The 22,957-nt window shown below is 34.9% G+C and overlaps 1 protein-coding gene across 1 annotated transcript in view; it reads right to left on the minus strand.

The window, feature by feature from the left end:
• The window catches only part of LOC115919090 (serine/threonine-protein kinase D3-like), a 43,111-nt gene that overhangs the window by 11,875 nt on the left and 8,279 nt on the right, over positions 1–22,957 (minus strand). The window contains exons 2-10 of the mRNA XM_030999559.1: positions 17,263–17,401; positions 13,411–13,464; positions 11,293–11,424; positions 10,507–10,655; positions 7,409–7,658; positions 7,070–7,147; positions 5,222–5,354; positions 2,318–2,441; positions 816–893 (exon numbers count right to left, since the gene is read on the minus strand). Of these exons, the coding sequence (XP_030855419.1) occupies positions 816–893; positions 2,318–2,441; positions 5,222–5,354; positions 7,070–7,147; positions 7,409–7,658; positions 10,507–10,655; positions 11,293–11,424; positions 13,411–13,464; positions 17,263–17,401 (1,137 nt within the window). The remainder of the gene's footprint in view (positions 1–815; positions 894–2,317; positions 2,442–5,221; positions 5,355–7,069; positions 7,148–7,408; positions 7,659–10,506; positions 10,656–11,292; positions 11,425–13,410; positions 13,465–17,262; positions 17,402–22,957) is intronic.

A 22,957-nucleotide genomic window follows, 5' to 3' on the forward strand; every position in this document is an offset into this window, starting at 1 on the left:
ATAAATTTAAATACACAGACTACACATAAACCCCTTTAAAAAAGTTGGAAACTCAAGTTTATATCTTTCTTGTCATGACATAATTATCGCTTTGTTTAGTATGATTGGAATATATGATCATCGTAAGTGTCGGCTTGCATGGTGATGTAGATATACAGTAGGTTTGCGGTTGCACCATGTGTGAGAGAGAGAGAGAGGTTTGAGGAGTCTGACTATCCGTCGTCAGGATGACGGATAGTCAACCTGTTCGAAACGTCGAGCCACTCATCCTCTCCAAGCGCTCTAGTTCTCCTGAGAACTATATGCTAAGAAAGATAACAAACAGTCCTTTTCAGGACTACACTCCTCCAAGAAAGATTACCGAGTCAGAGTCCTTTTCAGGACTCCTCAAACCTCTCTCTCTCTCTCACACATGGTGCAACCGCTAACCTACGGTATATATGATCATTGTTCTTTAAAATTATACCATATTTGTTATGATTTTGCAGCCATGGAGGGAGCGGTACATCAAAATAAGGGACAGGGTCAAAAGTGAAAAGTTACAAAATGCAGTGGTAAGCACCAGTATTGTTATGCAGTGCATTTTGCAACAATTTTGCTTTTGACATTGCCCCTTATTTTGATGTAATGCGCATTCCATGACTGAAAAATAATAACAAACAGGATATCATTTTAAAGGGGAACAAACACACTTTCTAATTATACTAAACATATTAATGATGATGCCATAAAAAGAGATATATAATCAATCAAACCTGAGTTTCCAAACTCATTTTGAGGGGTTTAGAAAGTGACTTCATGCCTATTGTACATACCTTATAATATCTGGTGCTGCTCTCACTCTGGTACAGAGTAATAGCCTTAGTGTCTATTCTCCAGTAATGTCTCTTGCGCTGTGGGAGAGAAACATACAAAACATTGCAACATCTTTATTTGAAGCCAGACATTTGATTGTTGCCTGCTATTGATAAAGCTGCCAATATTGCTATTTTCATGTCAGCAAAATAACAAGTAAAGCCACCAAAGAGCCATGAAAGCAGTGCCGGCTTTCCTTACAATACTTTTTAATCTAACGCTAACGAACATCGCACCTTCCTTGGGTCGTCTTGAAGAAACACCCTACCTGAACCCCTCCCCATCAGGGGCGCTGTCCAATGACCCCTCCCCATTCCCCAAGGGGCCCTACACAACCCCAGACCCCTCTTCCTCCCTCTGGTTGCTGGCTTGTCTATTCAATTTCCCTGCTATCAATCATCTTAGTAAGAACCTTGTGAAACCTTACAATCTGTGAGCAAAGCTTTTGTCATCTCAAATGTCAAAAGCAACTTTTTTTGACGTATTGATATCTCTTCCAGACACACAAACAAATAAAATCAGAAGGTCATTAGATGCATGCTTCACAATTTTGTTTTCACTAAGGCTCATTAATTCAACAAATAGGGAGAGAAAAAAAGAAAATAGATACCATACACAAACCCATCGTGTCATGATATGAAATATACAAGTATTATGTATACAGGTAAATCTCAGATCATTGTGCAGATGAAGTCCAGTTTTGTGGATGTTGTGACTACAATATTTCATATCTACTATGAGGATTTTTCTTTTTAAGCTGAGTGAATTCACAATAAGGCTGCAAAAACCCGGTTCACAGAATGCCTTAGAGGGCACTTTAATATTAAAATGTATAATTTCTTGACAGTTTCCTTTCTATCATTATATTTTTTACAGGGGGAGGGGGGCTGACACTATGAAAACTTGACTATCAATTTAATTTATAGATCCATCAGACTGAAATGCTAAACTATATCAACAATTGTTGGTGGACAGAATGATTTGTTAGGCTTTGATCCCACGACAGGGATCTTGCCAGTGTATCACACTTGGTGCTAATACTAAATGTTGGGGACTTAACGAACAAACACAAGGAGCGAAATCTCTCATACAGCATTAATAAGTATATCAATACCTAATTTCAACCTTTAAAACCTTTGATCCTCCAAAATCAGCCCTTTGGATGCTACAAGAACATATTTCCTTCAATTAAGACCAACAAAAATATGTCAATGCATACTTTCAGCATCTGATTTTGCTTTGGTAATCTAAAACATCCAAAGGGATCCAGCAAGGCCTTATACCTCAGTCACAACACCAACCAACTCCAAACTTCTAAACCAACAAAATGATTCTTCGCAAAGGCAGTTATTTAATGCTGTATTCGGTCTGGTGTCGGTCTTGTTGGTGTGACAAAGGTGTTACTTCTTTCAATTTGGACCAAGGGTGAACATGATTATGCAGGACACCTGGATGACCTTACCATGCTATCTTTGTCCGTGTAATGGACCATCCATCCTTCCTTCAGGACTTGTGATCCTCTTCGCTTAGTATGTTTCACAGACTGCACAATACGCATGAGTGGAATGTTGTTGCTTTGAACAGGGCTGTAGGAAGGAGAAGGAACAATGAGATGCAACTTACATGTTTGTTTTTTACTCATTGACATTCCCTTGCTGATGAGATGACAATATTAAAGGACTGAATAGGATTCATTATCAGTCACAAGATCAACATCAGCCATTCATGTTCAACATTCTACTGTTAACCAGGGCTCAAATTAATTTTTTGTCCACGGGGGCTCTTCCCCCCCCCAAAAAAAGAGCCCCTGTGAGCCTTCTCACGGGGGCTCTTTTAGTACTGACGGGGGCTCTTTTTTATACAAATATCCATTGAATTGGTACCTTTGATACTCCTCAATTATTTGCTATTTCATCATTATCATTTCTTCTTATCTTCTTCTCTTTCTTCTCAGTCTTTTTCTTTACTGGCTTCTTCGCTTTCTTGGGGGCTGCCTTGACTTTCTTTGCGGCATTTTCCCTCTTACAAATTTACAAGCTACATAGCTGTTACTGGCCTGTGTATACAATATATACGCATACAACACTGATCTTTATGATGTCTTTAACGTGATATATCTTCTTCTCTCCTTGCAAACGAGAAAGAAAACAAGGTCATTAAAAGGGATTAAGCGACAAATAATGATTGTGATTCAAATTGATGCGAATATTTGTTTGAATAAACAAAAAAGAAAACAAGGTTATTTAATAAAAGAATCATGGGACAAATAATCATTGTGATTCAAATTGATGCAACGATTTTTTTTAATAAGCAATGCTTTTCACCCGAATCTTCTTTGTAAAAACAACTTTTACAAATCTCAGCCATGCTTACTGAGTTGAGACGTTCCATTCAATGTAAAATACTCATTAAAGAATACACTTCTCCTAATCTGAAAGTGATCTTACAACACAGTGGCAGATTTGCATGGCTGAGATTTGTAAAAGTTATTTTTACAAAGAAGATTCTGGTGAAAAGCATTGCTTATTCAAAAAAATCCTTGCATCAATTTGAATCACAATGATTATTTGTCGCATGATTCTTTTATTAAATAACCTTGTTTTCTTTTTTGTTTGCAGGGGGAAAAGAAGCTATGTCACGTTAAGAAATCATAAAGATCAGTTGTATTATGCGTATATACATATGATACCAGAACAAATGTTGATTATCAGAATGTCATTTTGGAATACCTCTATACAAATACCACATTGTCTTTAGCCCGTATCAGTATTAGTATGATCCAGTATAAAGCTATTATTCTTTATTTAATTCAGTATAATGCTTTTCCTCAAAAATAGTTTTGTTATTTTTTTAGGGTTGAGACGCTAAGAAATGGTTTCAAATGTACATTACACGAACCCTGAACCATTGCAAAATGATGGTGGTTCTCTCTCTCTCTCTCTCTCTCTTTATTTTAATCATGCATTATCAACTACATATAAAGCAGCAACCAAAAACTTAGGGTTATCTGAGATAGGTGAAAGTAAGAGTTAAAAAGAAAGTCATGCCAAAACGGCGCTTCACTTCCCCCCGCCCCCTGAAAAAAATAAAATAGATTAGTAGTCCTCCTCTCCAGCACCCCCTCACTTGCTTTAATATCACATTTTCACTTGGCAGCCCAAGGGGGCCAGGGGGGGGGGGGTTTGGGGTGGGGAGAAGGGGGTTAAACCCCCTAACCCCCCCCCCCCCCCCCCCCCCCCCGTAGATCTGCCCATGTTACCATATCCTTCCACGACATCTTGTTCTCTTCATCTTCCTCTTCTTCTCAATAGGGACTTTTAGATTTGCGTGGACGTGTTACTTCCTTTTAAGGCACTGGCAGTCACATGTGACGTCCTTTTAAGCACTGGCAGTGCCTTAAAAGGAGGTCACACGTTGCAGTCCATGTTCTCAACGTGCAAATCTAAAAGTCCCTAATATTGATTTACTGGTCAAGGTTCATTATTTGCTGACAACGAAAAACTGACCATGTTTCTGCCCTTGCGCGATCGCCTCCAGCTCCAGCAGACATGGCGCGGCAGCCTAATAGGCCTATAAAACGAGAAATCTTGCACGCTAATCTTAGTTCCATTTCATTGGTTTAAGGTTTGAAAATTGAAACTCAATATTGTGTTAAAGTTATAACAGAAAAGATAATCTTTATTTTATAATTCCACCGGGGCGATTTTTAATTTTGCAATCGCCCCCGTGAGCAACCTGACGGGGGTGATTATGTAGCTCATGGGGGCGAATTGCCCACCGCCCCCGTGTATTTTGAGCGCTGCTGTTAACAAATATCAGAGTTATCTCAACGGTTTAAAAATTATTTGGATTGTACTATGTGGTAAAGCTCACCTAAGTTCTGGTAATTGAATTACATTGTGAGAGAAAGTCAAAAAATAGCAATATTCTGGATTCGTCTAAAACACTAGATAGTTGTTCGATCAAACAAAATATAAACAAAAATACACAAATATACTGGACATAACTTTCAATGAAAAGCACAACTTATATTTGCACTTGTCTGTCTACGTGTTATGTATGCGATTGGACCAACTAGCAATATGTCCTCGTCATTCTTTGCTTTTTACTAAGCAATTACATATCGTCTATCAATATCACTTGGTAGATACCATTTATAAGCAGCCCTGAGCATGCAGTTCACTTTCATTGGATTCTTTGACAAATGTATGTTTTGTCTTTATCAGAACCCAATACCACCTGTACTCACACAGTTTATGGCACATCTATGGTGAAGTATTTAAGAAACTTCTTGTAAAACATTTAATCTCATGCTTGTTTAATACTTCCTCTTTGAAACTGTTCCTACACAATGAGAGATGCATACCTGAGTGGATTTTCATTGACTGGGGAGTCCGGCAGTGTTTCATCTCCAATACTGTCCCTGTTTGATCCATTCTCATTCTCCTCAGCCTCATTCTCATCGCTCTCAATCAGCCTCTCCTGATCATCATTGTCTCCTAAATACATGGATGAGGCAAGAAATATACTGTGTCATGTATGTACATATATATATATATATATATATATATATATATATATATAAAACCCTACATGGTACATTAAGTGGACATCATAAAAATCCTAACCCTAACCCTAAAACCTAACCCTAAACCTAACCCTAACCCTAACCCTAACCCTAACCCTAATGTCTACTTAATGACTCATTTTTTCACTCCCAATGTCCTTCCAATGACGCCTTTAGTAAAATTACATATATAGAGAGAGATATATGACAAAATTGGGCCTTCCACGAGAAATAAAACGTAAAAAACGTTAAGAGGACACCAAATTGTCCTTCTAATGACAATGTCTACTTAATGACTCATTTTTTCACTCCAAATGTCCCTCTAATGACGCCTTTAGTAAAATATATATATATATATATATATATATATATATGTGTGTGTGTGTGTGTGTTAACAGACACAATAGACCACAGGGAAACCATATATTGTATCAGTCAACAACTACATTTAGCACATATAAGCCATACAAGTTTGCTGTGTCCCTAGCAGTAGGGCATGAACAGACAGAGGATGTAAATTTGAAGAAAAACAAATTCCAAATCTTTGACCTTTCTTTGAGCACATCCACACAACACATTTCAATCTGTGTATCATCTTAATTGTAACAGTGATAGGTTATACTTATATACCTTAGATTTCTATCCTTTAATCGCAAAACTAAAAAAGGATGAACAATTTGAAAAATGTTGTGTTTGACATCTTTTACTGGGCACATGACAAACTTCTGTTGAATTTCCTTGTTCAAGTGAATAGGCCCATTGTAAGACCTCTCAAGGATTTACCTGATACATCTTAGAGGAAATACTTGGCTTTACAGTGCTTTGAGAATTATTTTATTGTATGGACATGCTAATGTACATTTAGTTTGTATTTTGATTGATGTAACCATACATCCTTTAGTGTCCGAATTTGAGGAAAGCTAAATAAACCATTATTATTTGAGAAGTTGCACCCCTGCCATTAAATAACAGTTCTAGGGAATACACTGACATTTCACATTTTTTAATTTCAAGCTTGCTCTGGAGAAAATGTCTCTATATAGAGGAAAATTTACGATCACTGATAGCTCCACTGATCTGATTTTCCTGTCCCAAGTCTTTCTTTCAAGTGAAATCTCATTGAAGTTCATATACGACTAGTAAACGTAGACTGTATGAGGTAGATTTCATGGCTTCCATCGCCCATTATAAGGAAGCCATGAGCATCACGGCTCAAACCAAGTCAGGAGCTTAGCAGAAAAATATTTTGTCATAAATGTAAAATGATTTCTTTAAGTTACATTTTAAAAAAATATAGAAATAGCAGATGATGAAATGTGTGCTTGAGAAAATCCTGAGCAAATTCCTATAAGTTGCATTTTATAGTCTCTGAAATATTAACCAGTCACTTCATTGAACATTCAGAGTACTGCAAATATTACAACCTTATATTTCAGTTCACTACTCCTGCTACACACCAGGGTATTACAAGAATTCATATTATCAACTGTATCTGAGGCACTCATTGAAAGATAAACAAACTAAACTATAGTGCACAAGCCTAGGACCTCCTGATTCCAAGATTCACTGGGCCATCATAGTTCTGGAAGTAAACCTTAAAATGTATCCTCTTGATCTAGTGATAAATGAAAATTGCTTCAAACCTACCTTCTTGCAATGGTGTTTCCCCTAGACAGTCTTTAGGAACCTTGTCAGCACATCTTTTGTGGCAGTTGAATTTACAATCTAAAGAGAAATAAGGAAAAGAAAATGTTCTTATTTCAGTTATTTGTTGGATTGCGGGGAGATTCTGAAAACACTGTAAGTGTGACAAGTCTCTTTGATTACATAATCAGACTTTAACAAACAAAGTTCTCCAAAAAGGTCATTTGTAATAGACCTGTCTTGTCTTTGCCAACATGCATTCAATCCCAGACTTAAGGATCAAAATAATTCATATTTATTTTTTGTTTAAAAAAAAAACAGAACTTGAAATGAAAGCCATACCTTTGCATTGAAGTCCCTGACGGAATAGCCCTACCAGAAGCCTTTTGCAGTACTGGCAGATGGTTGGCTTAGTGTAGTTGTGTACAACAAACGTGTGGGGCACCTTGATGCGACTGGCTACTGCCCTCTCTACCCATAGTGGCCTGTTGCCCCATGACGGTGACCGGCGCTCCTTGTAGCTGTCGCTCTTCACTAGGGGAGTCTGCTGGGAGTGGGTTACAAATACTGCAAGCTGCTGCTGCTGCTGCTGCTGGTAGTGGAAATATCAACAATTATAGAAAATATAGTTACCCGGTTAGAGAAATGTATAACCTGTTACTACCACTATCAAAAATCCATGGAAGATAGTATATCTTCACTCAAAGGGGTTGACATGGTTAAAAGCCAGGGATAGTGAGTAGTAATAAGTGTTAAGAAAGTGCCATTTGATTCTCACTCATTCTGTTGATGATATCATTGTAAAGGGCATTTGAACAAGCATATTAATTATTACATGTACTTGTAAATACATCATCATTATCACCATCATTTTTATACATGTACAAAAACATGTATACACCTGTAGATAACTTCTAAATGCTGCCTACACTGGAATGGAATCTTGAATTTCACCTGAAAAGTATTGGGATAATTAATTATCAAAGAAGTAGTGTTTCCAAGAAAATTGGCCCTGAAAATAATGGAAAATTGAGGGAGAAAATAAAAGGAATCACTACATGAATGCTTGCATCTCTTTTTTTAAAGAAAAATAAGAATGAAAAATCTGTATAAATTTTCATTTTCTTTTGTTATATAAATAACATAAAAACTTGCAACTCCAAAAGCATTTTTATAGTACATGTATACATTTTTATTTACACTGTATGCTTGGCAACAAACATATTTTTTCTAGTTTTAATGTAACAAAGTCACACTTCCTTTTAATGTACATTAGTTTGTACACAGTGTACTTAATATGCACCCATGCACATTGTGTACTCTACTATGACTGACTCATGGGGGTACGGTCATGCTACTATGCTTAGTTTATGGAACACAAGTTGTAATCATATCTTGCTTTTATTTGAGTCATCAATGATGACATGGGGGCCGTACAAGTCTGCTGAGTTTCAATGCTAGATTCATACTGTCTTCAACAGTACATTAACATTACTCCTTTTATGATAAGACTGGCTCACTTGTTTATATAAAGAAGGCTTAAGAATACTAAACACTCTTATTAGTATTTGTATTTGTAATTTTGATAAATTTTAAATAGCGCCTACGACCACCCAATAGTAGCTGCAACCATGAAAATCTCAGAATATGATGTTGTGATATATAATTTCCAAACAGGAATAGCCAATCGATCGATTTTAGTCAAGAAACATCGTTTTATAGCTAAATTAATATCTTGACCTTGAGAGGGAGCTATACAACATACATGTTAGAGTTTTTTATTTACAATGTCGACACTTTAAGACTCGATTTCAACCACAACAACGATCACTGAATATTGTAGGGTCGCATATATGCTTCCAATATGTTAATTTGAACCAAATTAGTGACCAATACTAAAACTATGTATTTCCTTTAACATGGGCATAAATATACATGAACCCTACTGATAAAATGAGAACAAAATAAATGTAACAACACACCCAACCAACTACTTCTCTTTTTTGTCAAATGTGTGGAATTGGTATTTATTTAACACAGCAAATATAATTAATGATAGACTTTGATTGATATCAGGTCCTAAATCATGAGAGGACCAAGGAGACAGGTGTTCCATTCTGAAGGATTTTAAAAATTGCAAACCACACCCTACAGAGGCTGGAAACAAAATATGAGCTAGAAATAATTGACCCTCTAAAGTTGTATTGACATTAGGCTTCTTTTTAAAGTCCTACAATTATGCACAGCAGGTATTGCAAGTTATAAAAAGAGGGAATAAAAAGCAAACACAGAGTGAGAGAGTGAGAAAGAAAACCAGAGAGAGAGAGAGAGAGAGAGGGAGAGAGAGAGAGAGAGGGGAGAGACAGAGAGAGAAAGAGGGGGAGAGAGAGAGAGAGAGAGAGGGAGGGAGGGAGAGAGGGAGAGAGAGAGAGAGAGAGAGAGAGAGAATGAGAGAGGAAGAAGAAGAGGGGACTCAGGGGACTAGCAACAGAACAAGAGAGATAATGAAGGGGGCAAATAAAAGAATGTTTAAAAGCAGTGGAGTACAAGGGAATTAATTCAAGATAAGTAAAGAAAGATGAATCTGGATCAGAATAAGAAAACAATATATAATGATACTGATGACAGGAGACAAATATCGGAAACAAGAAAATGAGAGGCGAGGGAAAAGAGAAGGAAGTACTTCAAAATGGAAGTAATAATAAAGAAAAGACAAAGGAACAATAACAACGCAAAAGCAAAGAAAAGAAACAGAGAAAGAGAGGGATAAAATGCACAAAAAGAAGTGAGAGAGATAATAAGCCTCTGAGCCCCAAGGTCTTGCAATATCAAAACAAGCGAACTTCAAAATTGTTTGCATGCGATTGAAAACCTGAATGGAACCATTATGGCACCCTGTTGATACAGTCACAAGGGTTGCTCTAATAAGAAAGAAAGGGCAGCTTTCTATTGTCTCCTTCTTCAGGAAACGTATGAACTACACAAGTACTTTATAACATAGAGAACAGAACAGAATATCAGGAAACAAATTGAAAATCGAATTCTGGTGAGATTGTAGGTAGTGAAGTCACCAACAGCACAAACAAATATAATTTTGCTAAAGAAATATAAATAACTTGTGATATGTACATTGTACAAGTAGGTGAATAAATACATGTATGCTTTCATTTGTTCTACAAATGACTAATGCTCTTTGAAGAGCACAACATAGATAGAGTTTCCTCTAACCTGAAGGGAGTACCATTAAATTGTACAATAGAAAAGGATAATACACAAGACATATCATCTTTGTAGTAATCCTTTCAAATCATACAATGGTCTTTTCTAATTACAGCGTACATGTACATGTAGATCATCTATTCCTTGTAAGGTATCACAAAACACAATTCAAAGACATGAGGTCATTACAAGAAATGGGATTGTGATTTGATTAAACTTACCTGAGAATCTTCACTGGACAAACTGGTCTCAGATGGAGACCAGGGAATACTGGAGGAGGAAATCGCTAAGGAAGAGCGCCGTCGCTTGGATAACGTGCAGTCATTGGGAATTTTGAAAGCGCACCGTTTGTGGTAGTTACCCCCACACCCTATTGTAAGAGAACATAAACATAGATACATTTCATAACAGGTGTACATTAGGTAGTATGATTGCACATAAATGTGGCAACTTCAAGTAAACCTCAACCAAAAGAATAAGTGTAGGCATGCTGAAAGATGAGATTTATCCCTGCCTTTTGATGTTCAATATACCTTATGAAAGTGTACAAGAGATGAAGATATTCTTGGCATGGGGTAATGCCTTTTAAGTTTTAGCATGACATAGGCACAGTCCTTTTCTGGATAATGTGATGTACCAGACAAACTTGTATGTATACATGTATCATGCATCAAGCTTTAGTTGGAAATACTTTTAATTTAACTTTTTAGTGAAGTTAGCGTTCTGACAATTAGAGTACAAAAGATAACAGGTGAATGAAATACTTCCTCACCACACATACACACGTGTTGGAAGGAAGCATCAATAATTGTGAATACATTCAATTGTTAAACGACTTTCAATAGTACATTACAATACACTGTAAATGTACGTTATCATGAAAATAGCAATGCCCATATCGTGCCCAACATCCCTATATAAACTATAAACCAAGTTCCCAATTTGTTAACTGGTGATCTTTTGTCCCGTAAAATACACACAAAATTTTTTAAAAGTACTGAACTCACCATCACATTTCAGTCCTTGTCTCACTAATCCAAACAGCATTTGACCACAAAAGTCACAGAATGTTGGACTCTTGTAGGAGTGGACATATAATGTGTGAGGCCGGATCTGTCGGTCTTCAACTGTAGCAGAAGCTGTAGTGGCCAATGTATTTATGGAGGTGAAGAGGAAAGAAAGAAAGACAGACAGAAAAATAACTATCACCTTCTTATATTCATTCTTAAAAGGGGCTCTATAAACTACTTGTACCTTTCCTACATTTAGCTGTTTAGGATGTTAATTTAAGTGATTATACTAAAGCTTGAAAAATTAACAAAAGGCAGTTTAATAATACACTTTCATGTTCTTGATGTTTAAGATTAATTCCACTTTAAAAAATAGTAATTGTGTGGGTTTGCAAAATAAACAATATACATGTAATATGTGTATATAAAGCAAATCAAACTTAAAAAATGGTGCTCAATAAGCAAAATATGCTATTATCTATTGTAAACTGTGCCAAGCAGTTTAAAACAAATGCAGTAAAACTTGTTTAAGTGTAATCCTGCACTAGAGGCTTCAATTAGAAGTGTCAAAATACAAAGGAAATACTTCATACGTCACTTAAATTCTGTATTATAATATCTCAGATACATTACAGTACCAGTAAATATTATAGGAAGTATCATCGCCCTTATCACAGCAATTAATGCAATGATCAGATCCTTATGATAAAAGATAAAGAGTGGGCAAGGGTCCTCCAATAATCAGTTAAATATTTAAAATTTCTCATAGAACAAGCAACAATTGGAAGCATTAATATCAAATCTATAATCTGTTGCCCACATATTTTACACTTGCTTGATAAAAACATATTTTCTGGGATCTGGACTGCAATTTGTTTACCCTTGTTAACAAATTGTACATTTATTGTTGGCATGCTTGGTAGTAAAGTTGAACAGCACTCATGCATGCTTCTCAGCAGCTTGAATCATTTCTATTTTCTAATCATTATTAAGAGTATGGGTACATATTTGTGTTGTGCATGTCTTTACAACTACAGATATATGAAAGTTAAACATATATATATATATATGTCTACATGTACATGTAGAGACAAGCTATTACTATCTAGTAAAACAAATCATGGCTACTCCAGACAGAGAACAGTAGTTTTTTTCATACACTAGGGTCCAAATTTAAAAGTAAAATAGCAACAACAACAAAATATTTCTGCCTGGTAAAGCTCATATTCAAAAAAACAAAAAACAAGCAAAAGCTATCGCTTTACAAAGAGTACAGATTCACAGAAACTTTATAGAACAATCCAAAACACAGTAATACACTTCATTAGGTCTACAATAAGAAATGCATTCTACATTTATCAAAGGGCGAACAACAATCAGTTTTAAAAAGTGTGAGGGAATGTAGCATTACAATTTGGGGCAGCTTTGATGGTTAATATCAAAATGACTGCAAAGGACAGGGTAATTTGTAGTGAGAATTTGATAAGCATGCAACAAGGAAAGAATGGGAAATAAAAGACAATCAAATTAATCCCCCAAACAGTACAAGTTTCGTATCCCCCCTTCATATTTCATTAGATATTATATTATGTACAACTAATGTACTGTGATCCAAGAACTCATTACTCTCAGTTTTCCAGTTTCAAGATACCAAAGAAAGAGCAAAATTTAATAATTCTATCCAACCCAAAAAAATATGAGAGAAATTGAGGAAAACTAATAATATTAATAATATAATGCTCACCAAATACAGCAGAGAGCATGTACCGGTAAATGCAATTTGTTCACATATATACGGAAGCATCCAGTACATGGATATGTGAGCTTATATTTAATAAAATTAACAGCAAGGAGGATTTTGCATACTTAACTATCTCTCCTGAAATACAAATTGTCTCGATATAAATTGTAGCAAAATAAAATGTTTGCATTATTGTGCTTGCGTGACAAGAAAGTTTTAATCAGACCTGCATAGGTTAAATACGAGTTTATTCATATTACACTTACAGAAACAGAACTGAAGCCCTGCATTTGAATTCATGATGGTTGAAAAAAATAAGGAAATTAATAATCTACAATAAAAGTCATATTTTTTGACTAGGTATATGTACTTGCCCGAAGAGGGATTTTGGCTGACGAGGTCATTCATTCGGCTACCATCCCACTGATCTGCAGTCAAGACAATCAATGAAGGGCACACATTGACAAACATGGAGGATGAGGAGGAGGAGGAGGAGGAGGTGGACAGGGAGAATGGAAGGAGGAAAAGGAGGCAGAGGTTGACAACAATTTTCATATACATGTTTACACAATCAGATTAAAGTCAACAAACAACATGCAAACAGGGAAAGTAGCTCTTCAAATTAAACATGACAGGGTCAGGGTGCAGGATAAACCATGCATTACAGGGACATGCAATGAAAATATTTATCATTAACAAAAATGTACCACTACCACTCAAAGAAACTGCTTTCCTGAAGTCCATATCCCATGTTTGCACTTTCCTCAAAGTAGGAAAATATTATTTATGTACACTGTAGGTAGGTAAAAAAGAATTAATTTTCGAAAGTGGGTATTTTAACTCGCTTTTTCAAATAGGAAGTGTAATAACAATGTACAACTTTTGTAGAATTGCCAGCTAAAGAACAACAGGAAATGGTAACTTCTGTGAAATAGCGAGATCTCCATGCACATAACCATATACTTGAAGGAATATTGAAAGGAATGTACATGTACATTATGGCATAAATAAAAAAGGAGCATGCAATTAAAAAAAAATATGATACAAAATCATGCCACAAATACATGTACTGTAGGTGTAATTTTGCATTTATGAGACCACCTCATATACATGTATGTGGACATGTACTGGTCAAGTCAATTCAGAAAGTGTTCTTGTTCCTAAGACTTTAATTTCCTGTTAAAATCATTACCACACTTTCCTCTTCTAGTTTTAATGAAAGTTTGAATTGCATGTAGGCCTATAATGTACATACATTATCATACCTTGGTAATAAAAAGTACAGGTGATGTAAAATTTGGTTAGTCAAAAGTTAAAATGTGTAGCAATGAAGAAAATTGCTCTCTTCAAATTACCATTTTAAAAACTAAGAATGTCTTTTAATCCCTTGGAATTTTCACACTTCACATACGAAATTGACTGGCAACCAAAATGTACCATAAACTTGTAATTATCAAAAAAGTGATTTTCACTAATTTTTTCTGATTGTCTTATATGTAGCATAAAGTGCATATTTGATTGTGCCTCTATACTTTTAACTAAGATTTTGCCAAATGTTAAATCATGTACATTTTCTTCATGTACATGTAGAAAAAAATTATAAAACCAAACAAATCTCTAGCAATACCATAAAAGACATGCAAAGAACAAAAACCTTTTCATACATATTGGAAAATCATATTGAATACAAATATAAAACAGTCACTATAAACTTGATTTAAAAACTAAATGAAATGCATTATATGTACAAGGATATCACTACGATTGAAGTAAGTTCATGCAGTCATTGCTAAACTTCATACTTATAAAAGATATAAGACAAATAATGAATAAAATCATCATCTGCAAAACTGATTTTATGTATTTATTTAATAAATTTAAATAAATAAAATACAAGTATTAATCCTTATTTCTAAACACAAGTCAAGGAGTATGGCAGCCTACAGTGTATGTACATGACATGTACATGTACTTGTACATACATGTAGGTCTGTAACCGATCATCGGATCGGGGGCCGATCTTGAGCCAATCAGGTGTGATCGGATAATAATTTCTGATCGCGATCAATACAAATGATTGCCTACATTATAATTCAAGATGGCGGCCTGCATGTTTTGCCTCTTCACTTAGAACAATATTATTAATTTCAAAGTCATGAAAAGGCACTAAATATCAACAAACATGGTCTACAATAACTCCAAATGACAAAATAATCCCAGCTATGAAATTTTTATAAGCATTTGATAGCCAAGAACTTGAAAATTTTCGCATTAAATTTTTTTTTTTAAATAAAATAAAAAAATCTGCCAATTTTTTTCGCAGATTATTTTTACCAATTACGATCACAGGTGCGACGATGTTGCTCTGATCTTCCGATCCGATCAAAGCCCCAACTTACAGGGTTACTTGTACATGTAGATATTATTTTCCTTTTTTTTTCTGTGAGGGTCAGGTTTGATTTTAAATCTAGTTACATTACTGTCATGCAATGGTCGCTGAGTTAGAAAGTGTTTTTTTCAATGGATAAGTGATTCATAAAATTATCTGAGCTGAAGTAAGCAATTTGAATGACCTCTTTGGGACTGCTGGTGTAACCAGTCGATACCATTAGCAAATCCCAATTGCATAACATATTAAACCAGAACCTCAATGAAGTAGGGCTCATCCATCCGGCATCCAGCTCAAACAATCGTCACAATTTCATTTCTCTACTAAATTGGTTGGGAAAGGTGAAAGAAAAACTTTTTTTTGGGGGGGGGTGGGGTAATAAACAAAGGACAAGAAGGATTTTTTGTTTCGAATATATTTGCATAAATTATACTCATATATTTTTGAGGCAAAAAAATGACATTCTGTGTAAATGGTCTGTGTATCTGATTTAGATGTACCAGATAAAACAAATAAATCAAAATATGAAGTACATTGTACAGTGTAGAAGAAACATTTTTGGAATTTATTTAAAAACAAATGAATAAATTTGCATAAATTAGAATTAATTATGCAACAGTTCAACATTCTGTGTACCGTATCTCAAACCTAGCTCAAACAAACGTTTTCTATATTTTTTTTTTGGGGGGGGGGAATACATTTGCATAAATCATAAGTAACATTTGAGGTAAATTTCAAATTCTGTTCAGAATTTTCAGAATCTCACGTACAAGATGAAACCAAAAGAAAAATTTAATTGGTCTATAAAAGATGGAGAAGAAGCATTTTTTGTCATTTTAAATAAATTTGCATAAATAAAGAATTCACAATTCTGTGTTGAAGTTTCAAATTCCTACCTAGCCATCATCCTATCATATATAGCAAACAGAATCGAAATGAAAAAGAAGAAGCATTTTGAATTTGTGGACTGACGAAAGACGCTGGATGCTGGAAAACGGACGCCACGCTTTAGTATAAGCTCATCACAGCCATTTTTAAGGGTTAACTTCCCCTTTAACATGTACATGTATCGCAAGGTACGTGTGATTTACATATAAAAGGTATTCATAAAGCCCAGTATTTAGGTTACATGTATAAATTTGCTATTGCAATAGAGCAATAGCAAGTTGTGAAAATAAAGATATCATGCTCCACTTCATGCTCCGGTATTCATGCAATGCCAATAGATGTACTTTCACACTGGCACTTTGCATTGTTCCCATTGCATGAATGTATAAAGGCTTTTTAAATAAACTCATTTAATGAGTTTAATATCAAAAATAAAAATAATATGAATAAATCAGGACTTGAGAATTTTTTTTATCAACCTACATGTACGTGTATCAAAGGAAGTTATGTATTTTATATAGTATTCCTAATTTAAAGAACATTTTAATATAATACTATAATAAAAAAGATATTAATATCTTTAATATACATACGATGTAGTTACTGTTAAAACAAGTGTTATGAAAGAAGTAACAGTCAATTTAAATATTTCTAAAATACAGACAACATGTTCACTGGCAGCTGATGCAAATGTTCTGTTATCTCCTAAACTATGGTCTATTAATTAAATTTTATGACTGTCAAAGTACCATGTTAGTGTTAGCAAAATATCACTGAGTGAACTGTTGCAGACTTTAAACTAACAACTTTCACAATGGCTCACAACAAACAAATTAATATGATAATTTTCTAATGAGAGGCACATTTAAAAAGTTCAAAGTGAAAAGTTGAGCACTCATGCAATTTGTTCATTACTGAAATGAGTGAAGATGAGAATGTGTTTTCTTACCGGATAACACAGCCTCAATAAGGGCACCCTCCGTCACATCGCTAACTGATGTTACGGGTGTGAGAGAGTAGCTTGTACCTGGGTTGTGCTTGAACAGCAGAAGCTTGTCATATACTCCATAAAAATCATGCTCTGGAAACTGCAAGATCAAAACAAAGAAAATTCATTTAAAGTGTATCCATTGCTCAGGTTTTTACTCAATATTCCCTCTCTAAAATAATCATAGTATGAAGACAGACCTAGTAAATTTAGGCTGGTCCACACTGAAAATAAAAAATAAAAAAAATTACTGTAATTACTGGTAGTATTATGTCCGAATGTAACACAATTAGTAACTAGTATATATTTAACGATTATGAGTGATAAGGTAAAATTATTTCAAGAAGTGAAAAGATAAATAAAATTCCATTCAACAAAGCGGTAGCCAACATGATCATTACTAATAAATAGCCAGGCAAATACATCAATATAAATAAGAAGTTCTTAAGAACATATACGTAAATGCTATCATTTTCAGCATCATCATCATTTTTTTAGCATTTCTAGCAAGATAGACATAATATAGTTAAGCTATTATTATATGAGAGGTGTCATGGTCTAGTGGATAAGTTGCTGGACTGCAGATCGCATGATTCGCGGTTCAAGTCCCACTGCAGCACTATTGTCTTTTGACAAGACATTAATCTACATTTGCCACACTCCACTCAGGTGTTCAATGGGTATACCCGGTAGGATGGGAATGATAATGATAAAGTGGTTGGATTGGCATGTGTGCCCTTGTAAAATGGCGCCTGGCCGGAATACTCCCCGAGGCATTGGAGCATGTGCACTTATCATGTGCGAATTAGCAATTGAATCTAATGACTGGGTTAATAATAATTAAAAATGTAAAGTTATATAGAGTGATTAAGCGCTAAATACAAATGTGACTACATGTATTATACTTTTACGACTTTCCAATTTTTGAAATCCCTTGATGCCTTCCAGCTAGTTCTGCAATGAGCAGCATTCCCAGGCACTGCCAGAGGAAGTTATCAGCAGCCTGTATCATGAGCACAGCCTACGCAGCCAACGCAGAGAATCGTATCACAGACTAGAAATTTGTGAATCAAAATGTACCGGTAGGCCTATCAAACTATAATACATACAGTGTAAATATAGTGCTCTGCACTTGTGTAAATACATCTATGTTATTTTCAGTGTACATACGTGTATACATGTAATGTACCAGTATACATTCATACATGTTTGTGGGGGATCATAAGTGATATTTGGGTGAAGGGTCTGAGCATTTTGGTCCCTTGAAACAGTAGAGCTGTACATGCAGGGGCTGTCTTGCATGTAGATTACAGGATGTATTTCTAATGTATAACCGTAGAAAATCTACAAATCTACACCTCTCTAATGTGTGACCATAACAACATGTACATGTACATGTACACTGAATTTGCAGGTTAGTGAGCAGGAAGAGCCCTTTCCCACTTACAGACACTCTTATGTAATCAATGTCTTTCCTGTGACTGTTAGCCCATGGTTAGCCCATGGTTAGCCCATGCAGCGTTTTCATGTCATCATACAGTACTTTCAATAATCCAATCTCATTCATGTGAAATTCTTTCACATTTTTATGGCTCATGCACAATACATGAACCTACAAATGTAAAGCAAATATAATAATGAATAGCTTGACTTTAACATTTGATGATTACATACATGTACATACATGTATATGTACTGTATTGTTCATTTACTAGAAGTTAATCAGAGATTGAAAAATTCATGTTGCGTCCTGATTATCTTGAAGAGGTCTCATACAACATTGGTCTGCACTATAATTTAGTATAATTACTGGGATGTTTTTAACAATTTTTGGAATGTTGAAATTTCAGATCAAAATATATTATCATGTACCAAGGCTTCAAATCAACTAAAACTATTTCTGTTGGGCTACAAAATTTTAACAGCCAGAGGCAGAGGTCAATTTTGGTTGCCCCTTCAAAACAGTAGTTTTAGCCTATTTTCAGTGTGATTCTGTTGTTCAATTAATATCATTCCACTTGTAAAAACATTAATTTGTCACTGCTATTTCTTCATTTCTACTCATTAAGGTCTGGTGGCCTACATGTGAGTAGCATGTTTCCGAGGTTGGCCAACAGGCTATGTACATTGCAAAGATAGACCTACAAACAAATGAAATTTTATACATAACAGTGGGGGGGGGGGGGGGGGAGGAGGATTATAAAATATCTACCGGTAGCTATTTATAAAGGGGCTGAAAAGAAATGCAAACTTGGCTTTCAAATTACTGGCATTATCTGATATTCAAGAATTGGTCACTACAATTTCTTTTCAACAAAAGTTGCTTGTACATACGTGTGTACACTGTAAAATAGGGACATAACAGTGAGTACACTGTCCCCCTGTCCACACACAACATTTTCCGTGATCAGGCATGATTAGCTATACCATTTCGCAATAGTTATACAATGAAATTGTGAGAGTGGACGTTCACTAAAGATACGTCGTATAACGAAACGCAGGTTTGGGCATCGTTTCGAACTAGAACTCAATAAAGAATCACGCCTAATCACGGAAGGTGTTGTGTGTGGACGTAACTAGTGTAACTAGTGTAATTAACTGGGCGGGGCTTAACGTGACCTCGCGCGAAAGGAGACCTGACCTCTAATTTTTCTTCCATTTCATGACCGACTTAGCAAACTGCGCACCTATACGACATTTCGCTGTAGAGTTGCAGGATTACTTTCTTCTGTGTGTGGACATCCTGGAATTTATACGATGATTATTTATACGACGTTTCTTGTGTGTGGACACTCTGAAATTTATACGATGATTATTTATACGATGATTCTTTATACGACGTTTCATTATAGAGTTTCGGGATAAATTGTTTTGTGTGTGGACATGCTGTGTGATACATGTACATGCGCAGTGATGCGATGTTAAAAACATATCATGTAAACCTGTTAAACTCTAATCCATGAGCTGTCATAGCAGCAATCTCTGTGCTAGCCTCATGTTCTGACTTCATGATGAGTAATACAACACTGATCTACAGCATCAGGCTAATATGAATGACAAGAGCAGTACATGTACTGTATATACTGTATTTTACTGTACCCCATTTTGCAAAATGTTTAATCAAATTATTTTTATATAAAAGATAACGAAAATTTTGTGATGAGAGCCAAATTAGAATGAGGCCTTCTAAATATCTAAATGATATTGTGCATAGCATTCCCTTGCCTCCAATCATTAAACAAAATTGAGCTGGTTCATGTACAGTGGTTACATTCCAATGTCTGCAAATGTGCAATGACATGATTTATGAAAATTTTGAACTACTTTTGTAAATTACAGTTGTCATTTCTTTGTAGTAGCAGCACACCTTTATCACTAACAGCAATCCCTGACAAAAATGTAAGAAAAAGGGTAAGGTCTTCAAAAATTGGCAGTGCACAAGTACGGTAGTCACTTTGAGCAAATGAAATGGCAATCAAGATTCAAGAACGATTGAATCAAACTCTCCAGTAATTCACAATAATACTGAAATTGTGTTTTTGTTCTTACAGTACTTCAGAAAAACATAGAGAAAGCTAATACTTTACAATGCCTTTATACTGTACAACATATATTCATGTACATTGTACATGTACAGTGCAGACGGAGGTGACTGATAATTTGGTCTAACTATTTTGCGATACTAAATTCCATGAAGTGTAAACGTCAGCCACTTAATAGGCAAGAAACTTCACAAAAAGCAAATATTCAGTCATATAAGTTGCTATTCAATCACTTCATAGCTTGATACTTTTGCATATTATCTGAACCTTAAAGGTTTTATGCATACAAAGTTTGTAATTTAACAGAACTCCAGTGCCGCGAGCTCCAGAAAATGAGTAGAATTGGCATAACTTGTATGCATTGACACTAAATCTTTCTTGGTTTACTTCATTTTACTTATCATTTTACATTATCACTTTAAAGGCATGATACATACCCATGTTCACAGAGTAAAAATAGCTTCTGTGGGTTTGGTTTGTACATAGAGGTTTTAAAGAAGCTAAAATATGATAATGACTAATGAGTTGGCACTAGATTATTTAAAAAAAAAAATTTAATAGTCTAGTTTATTCTGGCATCATGCACACTTGCATGTTATACATGATACTGTACTGTACATGTACGTATTTGTACAACTTGTACAAAAGTACAAAATTACTACAGGAAAAATATTACAAGCCACAAGCAAGTGTGATGTAACATAAAATACACAAAGCCTAAAGTTTGCCACCTACATGTACAAATGTAAGAAAGAAACACCTTCACAATTCAAATCTTCCTTCATCATTCATATTATGAAATTGATTGAAAAGAACTGTGGCTTCTGTCTTAAAACATATCAACCATGCCTATATTGCATCCTTTGTCACACTCAAGAGTGCCTAGCTCATACTGACAGTGTGTATACACCACACCAATCATGAATTATTCACCCTTACCATCAGCAAATGTGCCTGTAATCAATTAGCATGTTAAGGACAGTTTGCCAGCCAACCCTAGCCCAATTGTTTTACATTGAAGGTAGTCCCGCTGGTAAGAATTAATTCATTTAATAATGGGCCCCTATTGATAAAGCCTCTAATTAGGAAGGAAAGCAGAAGTGTTTTTACATGTTCAAATGTATACTGTACATATTGGGCCTACAGTAGGTTCTGCTATCATTCAATGTACTATCAAGCGACTTTAAATCTATCATAAATTCATAATTATAACAAAGTCCTCCCTTAGTTTCAATACGCTTTGTATATTCTGCAAAAAATGATTATTACTCTTTTTTGAGAACCTAATGGCAAGTCTATTCTGACTACATAAACTTTTGATCCCACCAATGAAAAAAAAAGACAAATTCAAACTGAAAAGTAATATATCAACTTGTCTTGTTGAGAAATAGAGTTTGAAAAGTAAAGGGATTCATGTTTTTTAATTATTAAAAATATTAAAACAAGGCTTTAATTTGACAAATAGAAAAAATAGTTATCTCAAATTTCCACCCACAAATATATACTGTATGTTACATTTTGTTTCAGTATTATAAACAACATTACAGCTCTTCATCATGAATAAACCTCTTCAGTACAAGCATGTGTGGGTGTGTGTGAACAATGCTTGTAAAAGTAAGTAACCAGCATTGATTGCCATGTAAATTGCATTTCCTTGTATGAAATTTAACCTCCCTACATGTGTATCTTCAAGCTTTAATATCCTACAAAAAGCAAACCCTGGAAATTTTGGAAATCTCATATAACACACTATTATAAAAATAAATAGTGTGGAACTGTTTTCTTTGGACGTAAAAAATCCGGTCAAATCATCTTTTAAAAATGAAAAATATTTTTTAGCTAAATGATGGGACAATGTTAAAAGCTTTGTACAGAGTATTTGTCTATCTGAAGTAAAAATGACAAAACCATGTAATTTGATATTTTGGGTCATGATATGAATGGATTTGATTTTAAAAATGATCAAAATCATTATCAATGTCATCATCTTCATCACCATCATTGTCACCTTCATGATTACCGGTAGTCATTATATCGTTAGAAATGTTAAAACTTGTTAAAATCATTAAAAGCAAAATTCAGATATGAACATTGTCATTTCATTTCATGTACAG

This window comes from Strongylocentrotus purpuratus, unplaced genomic scaffold, assembly GCF_000002235.5.
Source record: "Strongylocentrotus purpuratus isolate Spur 01 unplaced genomic scaffold, Spur_5.0 spur5_scaffold_5, whole genome shotgun sequence".
NCBI classification, from domain to species: domain Eukaryota; kingdom Metazoa; phylum Echinodermata; class Echinoidea; order Camarodonta; family Strongylocentrotidae; genus Strongylocentrotus; species Strongylocentrotus purpuratus.